Below are 18,461 nucleotides of genomic sequence, written 5' to 3'. Positions count from 1 at the left end.
ACATTTCGAGTCCGATGACTCTTTGTCATCGGACTCGAAACGTTAGCTCTTTTCTCTCCCTACAGATGCTGCCAGACTTGCTGAGATTTTCCAGCATTTTCCCTTTCGTTTCAGATTCCAGCATCCGCAGTAATTTGCTTTTATCCAGTATAAAGGACAGAAGTGGGAACACGGTCTTCTACCCAGCAGGGGTGAATGGGGTGTTTAAAGAGTTATAGCAAGCTATACGAGTCGGAACCCCCAGCTGGATTGGAGGGGATGAGGCAGTCCCTGGTTCAGTTGAAGTGCCCGGGCGGAAGAAGGACTGGTGGAAGGGTTGGGGGCCCCAATTGTAATTGAGGAAATAATGGAGGGGCTGGAGGCCATGCGGTCGGGTAAGGCCCCGGGACCAGACAGCTACCCAGTGGAATTTTACAAGTTCTGAGATGTTGGGCCCATTGCTGGTGAGGGCATTTAATGAAGCACGGAAGCAGGGTGTCCTTCCCCCAACAATGTCACAGGCCTCGATCTCATTGATTCTGAAGCGGGAGAAGGACCCTGAGCTATGCAGGTCATACAGGCCAATCTCCCCATTGAATGCTAAAATTCTGGCCACAAGGGTAGAGGACTGTGTTCCGGAGGTGATGGGGGAAGACCAGACGGGGTTTGTGGAGGCCAGGCAACTTATGGTCAACGTTAGAAGGCTCCTAAATGTTATCATGATGCCCTCAATAGGGTTGGGGGGGGCGCGAAGAGAAGGTGGAGGTGATGGACGCGGAGAAGGCCTTTGGAGAAGGACGGTGGCGTGGGAAGTGTTAGGAAGGTTTGGGTTTGGACAGGGCTGCATTGATGGGTGTGGTTGCTATATCAGGCACCTGTAGCAAGCATGCGAAAAAATCGGCTGTTGTCAGGCTATTTTAAGCTGCACCGAGGGACAAGGCAAGGGTGTCTCCTCTCCCTGCTGTTGTTTGCTCTGGCCATAGAGCAATTTGTTAAGAGCTTCTAGTAACTGGAATGGGCTGGTCCGGAGTGGGGTGGGAAAAGAGAGGTGGAACACCGACGCGGGCGACCTGGTCCTGTATATTTCTGACCCATTGGGAGGTATGGGGGAGATTATGCGGATCGTAGGGGAATTCGGTCTGTTTTCAGGTATAAATTGAATATGGGGAAAAGTGAGATGTTCACGATCCAGTCGTGGGGGCAGGAGAGGAAACTGGGAGAGCTGCCGTTTAGAGTGGTGGGAAGGAGCTTTCGCTATCTGGGGATCCAGGTGGCAAGGGAATGGGAGACATTGCACAAGCTAAACTTGTCCCGTCTTGTAAAAGAAAAAAGAAAATCGCTTCTCACAAGCAAGCTTCAAATTAAGTTACTGTGGAAAGCCCCTAGAGCAAATTGTTGAGTAAATGAAAGAGGACTTTAGGAGATGGGGCATGCTCCCACTGTCACTGGCGGGGAGGGTACAGACAATGAAAATGATGGTCCTCCCCAGATTTCTGTTCGTTTTTCAGTGCCTCCCCATTTTTATATAATGTCTTATATACTATGTTCATATTATTATAAAAACTATATAACTAACTTAAAAATGTTTTTTAGAAAACAATTGTGATCAATCTGAAGATCTTTGAATAACCTTTTAAGTCAAAAGATCAGATTCCCAAATTACTGGAATCAGACACTTTTAACTTCACCATTGAGATGATTCAGGCCAATAGTAGAGACCCTAGGCAATTTCTCAGGCACCTGAAACATCAATACTGATCACTGGACATCATTGCAACTTTATTAAATAGTTTTTATTTTTATGTAATTTTGCACAATGACCAAACAAATAGGAAAAATGTAACCATCCTGTGCACACAGATAATTTACTGAACAGTGAAATTTACCATAATCAAAACTGGAAAAATACAACTTGAATTATTGCCTTACATTAATCACAATGTACAGTCGCATCACTGCATTAATTCCCAATATATTCTTATTCCTTTTACAGCAAAATAATTAATTACATCCACATCTCATTGCTATTTGCTGCATTACAAGGCTTTTGACATGAATTTGATCAGAGGGAATGCCCATTTTCACACAACTGGAAGCAGAATTACATGCATCTACTGCTTACGAAAATTATGTTAGTTGAAGAACTACCTATTTATATTCCAGACGTGTAGAATGCCTTTCATTTGCTGTGGACAATCATCTCTGGAGATACTTTTAAAGCTCTAACATTCTAGGCACTGGTAAGCAGAGACCAGGTGGATTTGCAGCGCCTTCCTTTATTTTTTTTCCCCCCAAAAGTTATTTGAAATTATTTAAATAATCTTCAAAAAGGAGCCATTGCATTGACACCCATCCAAATTTATTTTTGGGAAGAAATGTTTGAAAGTGCTAAGAACCAAATTCAAAATTATTTACAAATGGACGTGAACATTTCCTTTGCTTTTCCGAGGACAGAATAGATTATGAACATTTTAAAGGTAAATCAATGAATTACTGCACCTGACAAACCAAACGGAGCCAGATTCCTTCAACAGCATTTAAACAAAAATAACACCTAATTTGCACAAGTATTGCACAATTTAACATTTCAAATGTTGGCTCAAAGGGAACTAGCTTGCTTTCATCTCTGCCAATTTAAAATGGGCATAATTAGGTGAATGCACCAGAATCTAGAAATCTCAAACATTGACAAATCAAAGATTTACAACTGCTGAAATGAGCTTTGATAATTTAGCTAACTTTAGCACAAATTTTAATGCATTGCAAAGGCCTTTAGTTTTATAAGACTCAATAATAAATAATTCCAATTATGATAGTAGACCTTTTAGTAAGCTTCATGAGGAAGACAAGATTTCAAAAACATTAAACTATATATTTAACACACATTTAAATATTTGCACTATATTTTTAAGCAGCAGTGAATAATTTTCCAAACTAAAGTTAAGCTAGACTTTCCTTACTCCTTTAGTTATGTTCTAGCTTGGCCTTTAGCATTGTGTGGTTCACATTTACAAATATCACCCAATCTCCTCCAGCATATGCTCATCACCAATCACAACCAGATTACGGGCAGCAAAATGAACAGTGACAAAAATCAAACATGCAGATGGAATATGAAATCATTTATAAAGCCAATGCAATCCATTAATAGGCAAATGCACCAGTTGCATCCTCATGAGAACAAAAAATTGTAATTACAATATTTTAACCACATCTAATAGAGTAATACAATAAATTTTTTAACATTCTACATATCTCCGATACCAGCTATTCAATGAACTCATCCTCCTTCCATTAGACAAACTGGCAGTGCAAACTGGATAATCTAAATTCCTGGAAGTCAATTTTGCACCGGTTATCTCGCAAAATAAAATATCTTATTACAGGACTGGAAATCCTGAACAATACCAACAAAGTCATTGATACAACTGGTCCACAAAGCAGCGTTTCAGGTAGTCCACAAACCAGAATCGTCTTGGAAAAAAGAAAATATTCTCCACACTGAGGAACATTCTGGGCCAAGGGTCAGGCTCTTGGGAGGTATAACTCAGACGGAGGACAAAAAGTGGGGGCAAAATAATTAATAGCAGCACCAACACTAACAGTGTTTGAACTGGTAACACTGGCAGGTACAATGCACCGTATAAAACTTGATTGTTTCAAAACCACCTCACCTGAGCCCATCTTACTAGTTTATAAAACTAACACAAACATTTTCCTTACTTACTAACCCTAGCTTCATTACGTTCTTCTTTACCATGTTAATTTTCCCTCAACTTCATAGATTTGGTTTGGTCATCATCATTAACCTTCCACCTCAATTATCTTTCAGCTGGAAAGCAACAAAATTGGATGTTGAGCATATTTCTGATCAACTGTACTTTTTATCGGCCCGACTCCGGACATTACCACCTGACCTTGGGCGCAGTACTCAGTACAGATGGCTTTCTGAATCCAGATGTGTGCGAACTCAGTTTCCCATCCAATAAAGCAAGTTTATTACAAATTGTTGTGTACTGACCCTTTCAAATCACCGGTTGGTTTTTCCCAGTGATGGCAGAAAAGTGTTTGGCCTTTCAGGATGAAAATGTTTTCTTTCTGTTGTAAAGCCTCCAAAACACCTGGGTTAAGAACATTTTCAGTTTAACTTAGGAAGCAGTTGGTATGAACGTCAAACAAATCAAAGTAGAGATTCCAAAAGCGTTCAGGGGAATGAGGCCAGTGCTCTGACAGCTTTGAGCACAATTCCACATTAGATCGAGGTTAAGGAGGATGCAGAGCTTACATAACCCAAGCCCTAGCCTTTAGTTATTTTGTTTAAATTGTAGGACAAGGTATATCTGGCTCTGTTGCAATGTTTGAAAATGGTGCTGCATAGACTGGCTCAGTTATCTTCTACACGAATGTAAAATCTAATGAAGTTAACTAAATTCTGTCAAGCTAAATTTTGCATGCATATCATCAGTGTTGACCAGCAGCAGTTGCTGGTGATGCTGTTAGGATTGGAGCTGGTATTTCTGCTGGCTATTACTGCATTCCCCATGGTAGCTGTGCTCTGGCGAAGAATCATCAGAGTTTCTTTACACATCAAGAATGGTTTCAAAGTTGATGCTGTATTTCATGCCAAAACAGGATTACTTCTGAATGTTTTGGATTCAGCTGATGAAATGAAAAATGAAATGAAAACGAAATGAAAGTGATGAGAATCCAAAGATAAGGCTAGAATTTTATGATTGCAATAGTGCAGATAGCTATTTTCAATATATATATATACAGACACGTATGTATACATGGACACCGTACAACGCATATTTGCCATTGACTTGCATTTAAAAAATAAAGTGAGGTGGTCACATTTGTTTCTGCAATGGTTTAAAAGTGAACTTGACCTGTTGGTTACAGGAAACCAAGGGTGTACTATACCAGTTATGGCAGAGACACAATACTGACATTTTTTTTCACTATTGGTAAGCAGATCCCACCCTCTACAAAGACATTCAGAATAAACTATCCCTATCAAACTCTGTCTGAGCAGTGAACATTGAATACATCAAAACATTTAAGATGTTAAATGTAGAAAAGGAATGCAAGGAAACCAAAAACAAGAAACACAGCTATAAATACTGGGCAATCCGGATTTTGTTTGAAGTATTTTCAGGAACAACTGGCTTTAGTCTTCTAGACTACGGAATGCAGTTTGCATGTCTTCAAAAAGTTGCATGTAGTCTGCTTTGATTTTTGCCTCACCATCCTTCACTGGGTCCTGGAAAGAGAGAGTGTACTCATATCAATCTGTGCCGTTCAGGCTGAAAGACACCGTTGCATTTTAAGTGGCAAAGCACTGCAAGAAGAGAGGTCAAATTAATATCACATTCACTGTAAATTCAGTTGTGACTAGCTTTGGGACGCCCCAAGGTTATGAATGGAGCTATGGAACTCTAAATCCTTTGTTTGAATAATTTGAGAAATGGTAAGCATGAAATGAACAAAGCGCCCCAAACCCCTGGTTAAGAATATACTTCAGCTTTATACTGTATGATCATATTCTGGTCTGATTTACTTCTCTTTTGCTTACTGCAAGTCTGCCACAATTAGCTACTCCCCAGAAACCTTGTCACAGACAGCTAGTTAAACAGAACTGAAACAGCAAACACAGCTCTTTTTGTCTGTGCACGAGGATGCTACTGCAGCCTCCGCTGACCTCCCATACTGTTGCACAATAATAGGGGACTTCAGACAACGCATCAGTATATTGTCAGCTTTGACAAAGTAATCGGACTCGAAACGTTAGCTCTTTTCTCTCCCTACAGACTTGCTGAGATTTTCCATTTCGCATCAGTATATTGAATGGGCAGCCCAGCTCATTGCAAAAGCGGCTGCAGCTCACAAGTTAGATTCTCATGAGAAACTAGAGTTTAATTAGTGAAAACAGAAGGCTTATACTATGGGGTAAAGTTTCCAGTCCTGCCTGCATCATCTTGGGATGGAAAATCTGACGGACCATTCAAATGTCCGTTGACCTCTGACTGGAATTTCTGGACTTGGAGCGGGTGAGGCCAGAAATCCTGCTCTATAACCCCAACTATCCACAAGTGTGTAGACCTGGGGCAGCGCAATGGCGCAGTGGTTAGCATGGCTGCCTCACGGCACCGAGGTCCCAGGTTCGATCCTGGCTCTGGGTCACTCGCCGTGTGGAGTTTGCACATTCTCCTTGTTTGCGTGGGTTTCGCCCCCACAACCCAAAGATGTGTAGGGTAGATGGATTGGCCAAGGTAAATTGCCCCTTAATTGGAAAAAATTAACTGGGTATTCTAAATTTATAAAAAAGTGTAGACCTAGATTTTACCATTGATATTACTGAAGTCTTTTGCTCAAGTGAAATCAATAGAAAAGAAAATCAATCTGGTCAGGACTACTTGATTTTTGTTCGCCTGAGATTTATTCCATTAAGTGTCATGAATTAGTGACAAAGAGATCAACACCTTGCTGGGATTGCAGAACCAGCTCTGTACCGGCACCTAGATGCATAGAGTTGATTCTCCACATGCTTTTTGATATTAAAATGGATTTTAATCTTTATGGTATATTGAGGTTGTACAAAGTTTCAATTATAGATGGCTCCAGGATCATATTGAAAAACCATATCCACGGAGGAATAAATAACCAGGAACCATTGCTGATTAAACATTCCCAGAGTACGGGGTTTGACTCAAGCCCATACTGACAGGAGAAAAAAAGCCTCGTGCATTTCTAGGATGCAGCACCTTTCATAAGAAAAATACTGTCACAGACCAATTATAAATGGGAATGGGCCCAAATGAAGACCCCATTCAGTCTCACAACAGAAACCATTTGGTATAGGCAACTGTTTTCATCCAGTGTTTTATCATGTTGGGTTATATCAACTGGCAGCAGCCATAGTTCATAATCCAAACACAGAACAGATAGTCGCAATGTGAAATGACAGCACTTTTCTCTCTTCTCCATCTCTTTCCCACCATCAGTAGTCAATTGTCAGCAGTGCAATTAACAGGGAGAAGCATTCAGGGCAGTATGCTAGAAACTTTGCTTATTCTAAAGTTACCTTGAATTTCATGGAACTCAGCTTGTACAGAATCTCGCCCATATGTTCCCGGATGATCGACCAGGTGATCTTGTTATCACTTTGGGCAGTCGACTCGACAGCATGACGAGCCATGTCATAGAAGCCAATCATATTTCCGAGCATACCAACGGTTTTGTAGAACGGGCAGAAGCTGAGGGTAGGGGAAAATCAAAACAGCTTTATCAGAGTGCAGCGGTCAATGCAATTTTGCCAGCTACTTCAAAATTGGATTATGCTTTGCAAAATCTGTCAAATGAAGCTCATCGAAATCCACAGGCATCACTGTAGACAGCGGAAACCCCTAATTTCTCCCCACAAGTCACCTCCTCTGATATTCTTCCACCATATCCAACACCCTCATCTCAGACATTCAAAGACAAGGAAATCATGCACTTCATTATCCAAATTCAAGACTTCAATCTTTAACCTTACATGCTCCCCACCACTCAAACTCATTCCCTCAATGATTCCTCACTGCCTTCAAAACCACACCACAAAATCCACAACTAAATTTCTCAAGCCCATCTGTCCACCCAACCTTCGTTCTTCAGACCTTTGCTCTCAGATATAAACCTGGTCTCTACCATGTTTAAACAATAACCATATCCCTCTGGAACAAAAACATCCTCAACATTTCACTTTCCATACTCATTCTCCTAGATACCAATTTGAAAAAAAAAAGCGAGCACTGGGCAAAGTCTATGCACTCACTCAGACGGTCTTTCTCTTTTAATGTGTAGATGCACATAGCAACTTCGGGCTCCATGAATTGCTAACCTTCAGTCCTCTCCCAAATACAACAAGTCAATGCTCAATTCATCTGCCCCTGTCAATTGTCCTGATCATGCCTACACTACCAACACCCCATTCTTCCAGAGAGGTTTCTCAAAATGCAATTCACCCCCACACCACTGCAAGGAGGGCTCAGTAGGCTCTCGTCATTTTTCAAGAGTTTTTGAGGCTCGAGTTAGATAAATCACATGTCTTTTCTGGCTATAAAACTGCCCTCTTAAGTGCCTGCATCAGCTATATAGAAATCAGGAAACACACATGGGGAAAACGCTGTCTCAAATGCACATTTCATCACCACTAATTCCTTAATACAGAAACAGGCCATTCAGCCGGTATTTGGGCTCCACACAATCCTTCGCCCATCACTCTATCAGCATGTCCTTCTATTCCTTTCGCCATCGTGTGTTTATCTAGCACCTCCTTAAACATATTGATATTGAAGGGGCTGGCTTAGCACAGTGGGCTAAACAGCTGGCTTGTAAAGCAAAACAATGCCAGCAGCGCGGGGTTCAATTCCCGTACTAGCGTCCCTGAACAGGCGCCGGAATGTGGCGACTACGGGCTTTTCACAGTAACTTCATTGAAGCCTACTTGTGACAATAAGCGATTATGATATTATATTATTCACCTCAACCACTCCTCGTGGTAGCGATTTCCACATTCTCATTACTCGGAGTAAACGATTATATAGTAAATGGAGAGAATGCCAAGACATTTCTTCTGAATCCCCCCATTTGATATCTTGCTAATTGCTATACAATGATGGTCCCTGATTTTGTTCTTTTGCACAAGTGGAAATACTGTGTGTCTACGCTATCAAAATCTTTTATGACTACAGGAACTGCTTTAGTTGGTAAATAATTTACTAAAAATACTTCAAATGGCCATTACAGAGTACGTGCACGTGCTTGTTGGGAAGGGATAAACAGGAGAGAATATTCACCGGTCGTAGGGTGTGTATCCGTTCTGCTGCAAGAAATCATCCTTTATCAACTTTGCCACCTCCAAAGTTATTTTGTCTGTCTCTGCCAGGGATGCCTATACAAAAATTAGACACTTGATGAGCAACAAAACTCGGAGGAACATTTTCCATCACTCCTTTCATTAGTAGTCCAGATTTTATTTTCAAATATGACATACCTTTCAGAATGAATAGTGGAAAATTACACCGAAACCCCTCAGAACCCATGTAATAACAAAGGCTGTATTTAATGTTGCTGCAGAGAGGATGCATTTCCTGACCAATGCAGTGCCTCTATTAATGATCTCACATGTAGCATTCAGAGTCTGCATCTGTTTAATAATGTTGCCAGAGGACAAAATATTGATCAAGGTGCCAGAAAACACATTGAGCTTTTCTGAATAGTGCCATTGAATCTGGTGTCCATCTGATGTGCAGACTCCGTTTAACTCCCGGTGTACGGCACTACATTGTTAGCCTAGATTCTATGCTCCAAGATCTGGAGTGAGATAGGAGGTGACAGGCGAACCAAAAGTACCTGTGAGACATAGTAAGTTTTGGACAAACTGGCACCGTTCACTGTGATCTCAGCAAGGCTGCAAACTTTAAAAATATACTTTTTTATTGGCATTTTCCCACTTTAACAGTTTAACAGATAAAGCAATGATATTTACAAAGTAGCAGCACAAGTGTATCTGATAATTATAAGTCAGTTTGAATCTAATGCGCAACGGTTTTTTTTTTTTACAAGCCCCCTGGTTGTCTGGTGTTGGGGAGGGGGGGGGGGTTGCTGTGTGGCCCTTCCCCTCCTCCCCTTGCCCCTACGATTTGTTTTGTGCCTTCCATGGGATCCCCCACTTCCTGCCCCCGTCTCTTGTGCATGCCCTCCCCTGTCATTCTAGTTGCTGTTTGCTTCGAAGCGGAAGCCCTCATCTGACCCTCATGGTGAACTTCATCTTCTCCAGGTGGAGTAATTCAGACGGGTCTGCCAGCCAATCTGTAGCTGGTGCTGCTGATCACCAGCCGAAGACGATTGTCCGGTGGGCGATTAGAGAAGCAAAGCCAAGACCGTTGGCCCTCTTCCACATGAGTAGTTCTGGCTGGTCTGATACCCCAAAGACTGCCACTCTCGGGCATGGCTCCACCCTCACAACCTTGGACATCACCTCGAAGGCAGCTGTCCAGAATCAGACAAGTCTGGGGTAGGCCCAGAACATGTGGGCGTTGTTGGCCGGGCCTCCCTGGCACCGTTTAGATTTGTCCGCCATCTCCGGGAAGAACCTGCTCATTCGGGTTCTCGTCAAGTGACCTCTGTGCACCACTTTAAACTGCACAAGGCCCAGCCTAGCGCAGGAGGAGGTGGAGTTGGCTCTGCTCAATGCTTCACTCCAGAGTCCCCAACCCAGTTCCATCCCCAATTTGTCCGTCCATTTCAGTCTACTTTTGTCCAGTGGTAGTCTTGCCCCGTCTAGCAATCGTCCTTATATGTTCCCACAGTTTCCCCCCCCTCGTTGTCAGTGTTGATTAGCTCCTCTCAGTGTCTCTCTCAGGGCCCTAGAGTGCCTTGCCGACTCCTTATGGAGAAGCTGTTTAATTTGCAGGTGCCTTAGCTACTATCCCGTCAGCAGGCCTAGGTCCGCTGTGAGTTTGTCTAAGGTCGCGTGTCTGTCCCCTATGTAGAGGTTCCTAGCTGCTAGAGTCTCCTTGCCCTGTCTCCATTTTCTAAAGGTGGCGTCAAGCATGGCTGGTGGGAATTTGCAGTTACCGCAGATGGGGTCATGGAGGACACCTCGGTTAGACCGAAATGTTGCTCATTTGATTCCACGTCTTCAATGCGGCTACCACCACTGGGCAGGGTGTGCACCTTGATGCAGGAGATGGGATCGTTGCAGTGTAGAGTGCTCGGAGGGTCATTTCCTTGCAGAAGGACCCCTCCAGCCTGACCCATTCCTTATTGGGTTCTCGTATCCATCCCCTCACCCTCTTGGCTGTGGCTGCCCAGTGGCAGGATTGCAGGTTCGGCAGGGCCAGGTCGCCCATGTTTTTCCTCCTTTGCAGTGTTGACTTGGGGATCCTCTGGCTCTTAACACCATAATCATTTTGTCCACTTTGTGGAAATCGGCCTTGGGGATGAAGATTGGTGTGGATCTCAACAGGAAGAGGAACCTCGGCAGTATGTTCATTTTGATCGTCTGTACTCTCCCTGCTAGGGAAAGCGGGAGTGCATCCCATCTCTGTAGGTCCTTTTTACTTTCCTTTTTTCTTTCCAGACAGGTCAGGTTTCACTTGTGGATGTGTCTAGTCATGGGCTCCCTGGATCCCCAGGTAGCAGAATGTGTTTTCGGCTAGCTTGAATGGTAGACCCTCCAGCTCTGCCCCTCCCCCGTTCGGGTTCACAAGGACTGTCTCGCTCTTGCCCAGGTTTGAGTTTGTAGCCCGAGAAGGCTCCGAACTCTCTCAGAAGCTGCAAGATTGCTTTCAGGCCGTTCCTTGGGCTCGATATGTAGAGGAGCAGGTCATCCACAGGGTGACACTGTGCTCCCTGTCCCTTCTTTGTATACCCTTCCAGTTTTTCGCATCTCACAGAGCGATCGTCAGTGGTTCAATTGCCAGGGGACAGTGGGCAGCCCTGCCTTGTGCCTCTGTGTAGTTGGAAGTATTCGGTGTTGATCCGAACACTCACGTTGGGGCGTTGTACAAGAGTTTCACCAATGAGGTGAATCCAGTCCCCAGCCCAAGTCGCTCCAGCACCTCAGAGGTACTTCCATTCGAAGGCCGTTTCTGCGTCCAGGGAGACGATATCTCTTGTGTTCTCTCCCCGGATGGGGTCATTATTATATTCAGCAGCTGCCTGATGTTTGTGTATCAGCGATATGGCCTGCGTTAGTGTAGGAGGCAGGGTGCCCCAGACTGCAAGCATGCCCTGTAGGTGTGGGGCCAGAGCGGTCCTACCAGCTCACTCCGCCTTCAGTCCCCCACGACTAGCATGTCCAGCCCATTGAGGAACCGTTTAATCGCCACAACCCTACCGGGGGGGGGGGGGGGGGGGAGAAAAGAGGGGGGAGCGGAGCTGAACAACCTTCGGTGGAAGGTCTCAAACGTTCGGTTGACCTCTTTTTACTCTATTACCAGTCTGCCTCTGCTATCCTTTACCTGAGCTATCTCCAGCGTGACTGCCTGCTTTCTCAGCTGGTGAACCAGTAGGTGGCCAGCCTTTTCCCCGTGCTCGCAGAAGGTCCCTAGTTTCTGACTGAGTTGGTGTCCTGCTTTCCTGGTGGGTAGCAGGTTAAAGTCCATTTGCAGCTTTTGTCCTCTCAGCCAGCAGCTTTACGGTTGGGGCCTCGAGAGTATTTTCTGTCGACTTCCAGAATGGAGTCCACTAGCTGTTACCTGGCCACCCTCTCTTCTCTATCTCTGCTATGATCTCTCCTCTAACAATGGCCTTCAGTGCCTCCCAGAACGTGGAGGTGAGACCTCCCCATTTTGGTTGTTGCTAACGTAATCGCCTATGGCCTGCGGAAAAGGCCTTGTCGCCAGGAGATCCGTGTCCAGCCTCCATGTGGGCGCTTGGCACAGACGTCTCCAACCTCATATCCATGTAATGTGGAGAGCGGTGGGAGATAATGACCGCGGAGTATTCCGCTCCTATATTTGGAAGCACCGCTTTCCCCACTGCAAAGAAGTCTATTCTCGAGTATGCCTTGTGGACCAATGAAAAGAATGAAATTCCTTTTCACTGGGATGTAGGAACCACCAGCGGTCCACCGCCCCCATCTGCTCCATGAATGTTGCCAGCTCCCTGGCCATGCATGTCCTTTTCCCCAATCTGGACTTCGATCGATCTGTGAAAGGGTTCTGCACACAGTTAAAGTCGCTCCCCCCCCCACGATCAGTTGGTGCGTGTCAATGTCAGGGATTTCTGCCATGGTCTTTTTTATGACGCCTGTGTCACTCCAGTTAGACACGTGCACATTTACCAGAACTACCGGTGCCCCGTCTAGGACACTGCTGACCATCTCCCTTGGTCCATAACTGTCCTGGTTACAGTGAACCTCGTCCTCTTACTGATCAATATGGCTACTCCTCTAGCCCTCATCCCATAACATGAATTGTACGTCTGTCCCACCCAGCCCTTTCTTACCCCCAGTTGGTCCCTCTCCCTCAGGTGTGTTTCCTGCAGGAAGACTGTGTCAGCTTTCAGGCTTCTCAGATCCGCTGCGGGATCAACCATACTTACCTGGTGGATGAGCCCCTGCACGCCAGGGTTTCACTTTGTTAGGGGGCCGTCCAAAATGGCTGCGGTCACTGTTCTCGTCATGAGGATGGGCCCCAGCGCTCTGGGGTTTCCCCTTGTCCAGGGGGCACCCAACATGGCCGCCAACAGTGTGTACACCACGTGGGTGCGCCCCTGCACTTCCTTTGTTTAGGGGCCCTCCAAAGTGGCAGCTTGTGGCGCCATCTTGTTTCCTCAGCCTGTTCCTCTCCTTCTGAAGCCGGTTCGATACCCAGTTCATTTTTCCTACTCTGTTCCTTTTGTGGCCCTTTCCACCCGTGCTCCCCCCCCCCCCCCCCCCCCCCACGACCAGGCACTCCCTCTCTGCTGGGTGGTGTTCTGAGGTCCCCCCTTTACTTTCTACCTTCCCGTGCTAGTCATTTCTGCTGGCATGGTGGCCCTCCTCCCTGGGCTGGTCTAGCCCCTTCCTTCTCCCCGGTTAAACCCTCACCCACCTCCCCAAGTCCCCACTCCTTTCTAAAATCCAGTCTTCCCTTTACGATCGGAATGAGGCAGCACATTCCCTCGCAAATATTCTCACTGTCCAATGAGTTTTTTTACTCTTTCAGAGCCTTTCCCTGTACAACTCTCATCGTTGCCGTGTTGTCCCTTGTCCAAGCTGTTGGTTCTGATGAACTTATCCGCTTCCTCCAGGGAGTTGAAGTAATGCTCCTTTTTTTGATGTGGCCCAGAGCCTGGCTGGGAACAGCATACCGAAATGTATCCCGTTCTTGTACAGGGCCGATTTCGCCTGATTAAACTCTATCCTGCATTTTGCTAGCACTGCCCCCAAAGTCCTGGTAATTTCTGATTTTATGTTCTTCCCAGGTGCTAGCTTTTGTCTGCTGTACCCACCGCAGGATCCTCTCACGGTGGAGCTTTGTGATAATCACCCTCGGCTGCTCCGCGGCCTTGGGTTCCAGTCTGAGCGACCCGTGTGCTCCGTTGAGCTCTGGGGAAGCTGTCTCTCCTGACTAAGTTGCCCGGCAATTGGGCGACGTAGCCTTCTGGCAGGCCCACGATCCTGATGTTTTGCTGTTGGGACCTGTTCTCCTGGTCTTCGACTTTTCCCCTTGGGTTACCCTGGCCGCCACCAACTTTTTTTTTTTACTTCTGTCTCCAGGGCGATGATTCAGTCGCTCTGGTCTGTCAAGGCCTTTTCCACGTCGAGGATCGTCCTCTCTGGAGTTGCCACTTATTCCTCCAGCCCGTCGATTGTCTTCTGCATGTTGGCCATTGCCTTCGCTACCGGCACCTCTATCGCCATCCTGAGCAATTCCTTCATGGCAGTCAGTTCCTTCATCAAGAAACTCTTCCAACCATCTGCTGGTGGTGTGGGGGGGGGGGGAAAGAGAAGAGGTTGAAGCTCAGGTTGTTGGTCGCTCTCTCCTGTGGGGGGGGGGGGGGGGCAGGGCCCCTTTCCCCCGCGGGTCTGCTGTCGCATCCACCTGCTGGTCGTGGCTCATTCCGCCACTTCTGCCGCCCATTCAGCCCCTCGAACTCCTGTTCATTGGCAGCTTTCCTCGGTTACCCTCGTTTAGTTGAGGGATTTTTTTCTTAAATTTGGACAAAATTCAACTAAAAGTGCCGTTATTTGTCCCGGTTTGGGGAAGAGCCACCTGATGTGTCCCCGCTCTGCACATCAACGTCACCTTCACAAAGCTGCAAACTTGAAAACTAATTGCAAAGTGAGGCAACCAGTGGGAGCAGAAAACAAAGAACGTTAAGTCAATTTATTAAACCACATTTTATAATTATTTAGCATCTTTAACTGGTAAAGCATCCCAAAGAATTTCAGAGGAGGAGCAAGTGGGACAGATGACCAAAGCTCAATAGATTTTAAGGAGCATTTTAAAACAGGAGAGAGAGAGAGAAAGTTGGGGAACATAGAACATACGGTGCAGAAGGAAGCCATTCGGCCCATCGAGTCTGCACGGACCCACTTAAGCCCTCATTTCCACCCTATCCCCGTATCCTAATAACCCCACCTAACCTTTTTTGGACACTTGAGGGCAATTTTAGATGACCAATCCACCTAACCTACATATCTTTGGACTGTGGGAGGAAACCGGAGCACCCGGAGGAAACCCACGCAGACACAGGAAAAACGTGTAGAGTTTTTAAAATTTAGAGTACCCAATTATTTTGTTTTCCAATTAAGGGGCAATTAAGCGTGGGCAATCCACTGACCCTGCACATCTTTGGGTTGTGGGATGAGACCCACGCAGGCAGAGTGAGAATGTGCAAACTCCACAGATTCGCAAAGCAATGTTCAAGAAACATACTCACTTTTCCAACAAGCTGTACAATTTCTGCGAGGTCCTCCTCTTCCTGCAGGATTTCTTTAGCTTTGGTCCTCAGTGGCACAAACTCAGTGAAGTGCTTGTCATAGTATTCATCCAGAGAACGGGTGTACTTACTGTAGCTGATCAGCCAGTTAACCGAAGGGAAGTGTTTGCGTTGCGCCAACTTCTTATCCAACCCCCAAAATACCTTGATGAGAAGGGGGGGGGGGGGGGAAGAAAAAAGTCAATTTCCAATATCTCTTTATCCTGCTATGGAAAACTTGCCGACACTTCTCCCTCCAACTCCCTCCAACTCCCTCCAACACCCCCCCCCCCCCCCCCCACCACCCACTCCAATGCCTCAAATTTTAAAATTCTTATCTTTTACTTCCTCACTCTTGCCCACCTTCAATTTTCCCCAGGAACAGTCACCCCCCCCCCCTCCCCCCCCCAACTCTTCACTCCTCTGGAGTGTGGGTACGGCGGGGGGGCAGGAGTACTGAGAAAAAGGGGGTCGTGGCGAGGTTCACACACAGAGAGAGAAGGGGAAGCCAAGAGAAAGAGGGAGGTGGGGTGCAGAGAGGGTGTGAGAGAGGGAGGAGGGAGAAAGGATGGGACCAGGCACAAGGTGTGCAGGAAAGAGGGCGAGAGTGTAAGAATGAAAGGAGGGAGAACAAAAGTGTGAAAGTAGCCAGTGCTGGTTTTTCTCGACCGCTTCTGATCGCCATCTGGTGGCAAACATACAAATTGATGATGAATATCCATCAACAGGAAAGAATAGCGCTGCTCACTGCTTTGGCCACTCGCATTTGCAATTTCCTGGTTTTGGGACATTCCTCTGGTTTGAAGTCCACAACTGAACTAGGGCATGAGAGCAGGAGGCCAGATGCCAGCACAGAGACATTCCCTGGCAGGGATATCAAGGAAGCAGGGCCTTACTGGGCAGTCAATGACATCACTGACAAATATGCTGTCTGTAACAGGCTGAAATGACTTTAAATGATTTGCACATCATTGTACATAGCAGAGGCTGTCCCTGGCATGATGTGACAGTCACAGCTCTCATTTCCATGTGATTGGGGAAGCTTTCCCCTCATTTCCATTGGTTTATGCTTCAATGGTCCAATTTCTTCTGCTACAGACCATATTTGAATTTCTCTTTCACCGATGTACAAATGGACCAAAGCCAAATAGATAATTAAGGATTTTTCAAAATTGGTTCTGCAAGTGGATGACTCGATTAATCCCTGGGTATCATTGTATGGTAAAATAACACAAACAGTTGCAGCAATGCTTAAATTTGGTATTCTTGTTTTGCAGGCTATAGATGAAGTGAATGGGAAAGAAGTTGGCAGATGGAGTATCCATTGGGGAAGTGTGAGGTTATTCACTAGGGTCTCAAGAATAGAAAAGCAGAATTTCTTTTACAAGGCATGAAACTTGTAAATGTTTAGCACAATGGGCTAAATCGCTGGCTTTGAAAGCAGACCAAGGCAGGCCAGCAGCACGGTTCAATTCCTGTAACAGCCTCACCGAACAGGCGCCGGAATGTGGCGACTAGGGGCTTTTCACAGTAACTTCATTTGAAGCCTACTTGTGACAATAAGCAATTTTCATTTCATGTGCTCATACAGGGAACTCAAACGTTAGCAGTAGGTAGAGCTAGCCATTAGGAAGGAAAATACCACTTTGGCCTTTACGAGGAGGGGACTGGAAAACAGGGATAGTCTTGCCACAATTGCACAGGGCTTTGGTAAGGCAACACACAATACTGTGTGCAGTTTTGTTCTCTAAACTCAGGGAAGGATATACTTGAGTTGGAGATAGCACAGCAACGGTTCAATCGATTGGCCCCCGGGATGACAGGGTCTGTGCTACGATGACAGGCTAAGAGAACTGGGCCTGTATTCACTGGGGTTTCAGGAAGGTAATCTGACTGAAACAAACAAGATTCTGAAGGGGCTTGACAGGGTAGAGATCGTTTCCCCTGGCCAGGGAATCAAAAACACAGGAGCAACAGTCTCGGGTGACTGATCATTTAGAACTGAGATGAGGAGAGATTACTTCACTCAAAGGGCTGAGACTCTTTGGAATTCTCTGTCCCAGAGCATTTTAGATGCTCCATTGTGGATGATATTTATGCTGATGATATTTATGCATTGTCCCCATATCACTGCTTGGGGACGGCTCGGAGTTCAGAGTTGTGTACTGTTTGCGATTTGGCTGGGATTGTTTAGGAACACAAAAATTCTCATGGAATCAAGGGATATGGGGAGTGGCCGAGAAAGCAGAGTTGAAGCCTAGAAATCAACAAAGCAGGCTGAATGGTCGACCTGTGCTCCTATTTCCTCTGTTCTGGTGTTCCCAAACAATGCAGTCGAATTATAGACACGACACAACTGCGGATTCAAAGCTCTCTCGAAGCACTGCTCTGGGGAGAAATCCAATTGTATATTTATTTGAGTGGATAGACTTCAAAAAGTTGCACGTTCTTTTTAAAAACAGGACAAGATGGGCAAATGCACAAGTGTCAGTGCTTGTATAATACACCTACTGCCTCATAACACAAAAATGGGCATTATTAAAGTATGATTGCAAGAATTAATTAACATCCCATCAGCTCCCATCCCTGATAAACTTACATACGTGAATGTCAAAGAGCGGGATTTTGTCTACTAAATCAAATATTCAATCATACTCCAATCTATTGACAACATGAAAGGTACAGTTGAAAAGTCCGGAGAAGCTTAAAATTAGTTTTAGTTTACCTGCACGATACCAAGAGTAGCTGACGTCACAGGATCAGAGAAATCACCACCAGGGGGGGAAACACTGCAATCAAAGATAAAATCTGTTAAGGGGTTTGAAGTGAACCTCTAATTAGCTGATCAAGATGCAGCTTCAATTAGGTGAAGGAACATTTGTTATTAAAAAAAACAAAGGCAGAGAGTGCTCTAGAACAAATGGGCAAGAGAAGAGTGAGAGGCCAATGGAAATGAATAAACGAAACAAAGAAAAAAGCTAGAAAGCGAGGCAGATAGATATGGACACATGCATACAATTATT

General features: G+C 45.4%; 2 protein-coding genes across 5 annotated transcripts in view; one reads left to right on the top strand and one right to left on the bottom strand.

Moving 5' to 3' along the window:
• The window catches only part of si:ch211-137i24.12 (Immunoglobulin superfamily member), a 61,958-nt gene that overhangs the window by 32,376 nt on the left and 11,121 nt on the right, over positions 1-18,461 (top strand). The gene's annotated exons all lie outside the window — the stretch shown is intronic.
• The window catches only part of atp6v1ab (ATPase H+ transporting V1 subunit Ab), a 33,131-nt gene continuing 16,420 nt past the window's right edge, over positions 1,751-18,461 (bottom strand). Inside the window, exons 10-14 of the mRNA XM_038819123.1 lie at positions 18,164-18,227; positions 15,400-15,603; positions 8,820-8,914; positions 7,064-7,235; positions 1,751-5,242 (exon numbers count right to left, since the gene is read on the bottom strand). Of these exons, the coding sequence (XP_038675051.1) occupies positions 5,150-5,242; positions 7,064-7,235; positions 8,820-8,914; positions 15,400-15,603; positions 18,164-18,227 (628 nt within the window). The 3' untranslated portion in view covers positions 1,751-5,149. The remainder of the gene's footprint in view (positions 5,243-7,063; positions 7,236-8,819; positions 8,915-15,399; positions 15,604-18,163; positions 18,228-18,461) is intronic.

Source organism: Scyliorhinus canicula, chromosome 14 (assembly GCF_902713615.1).
Source record: "Scyliorhinus canicula chromosome 14, sScyCan1.1, whole genome shotgun sequence".
Classification (NCBI taxonomy): Eukaryota; Metazoa; Chordata; class Chondrichthyes; order Carcharhiniformes; family Scyliorhinidae; genus Scyliorhinus; species Scyliorhinus canicula.
The sequence above is the reverse complement of the archived record's forward strand: the minus strand, read 5'-3'. Positions and strand labels throughout refer to the sequence as shown.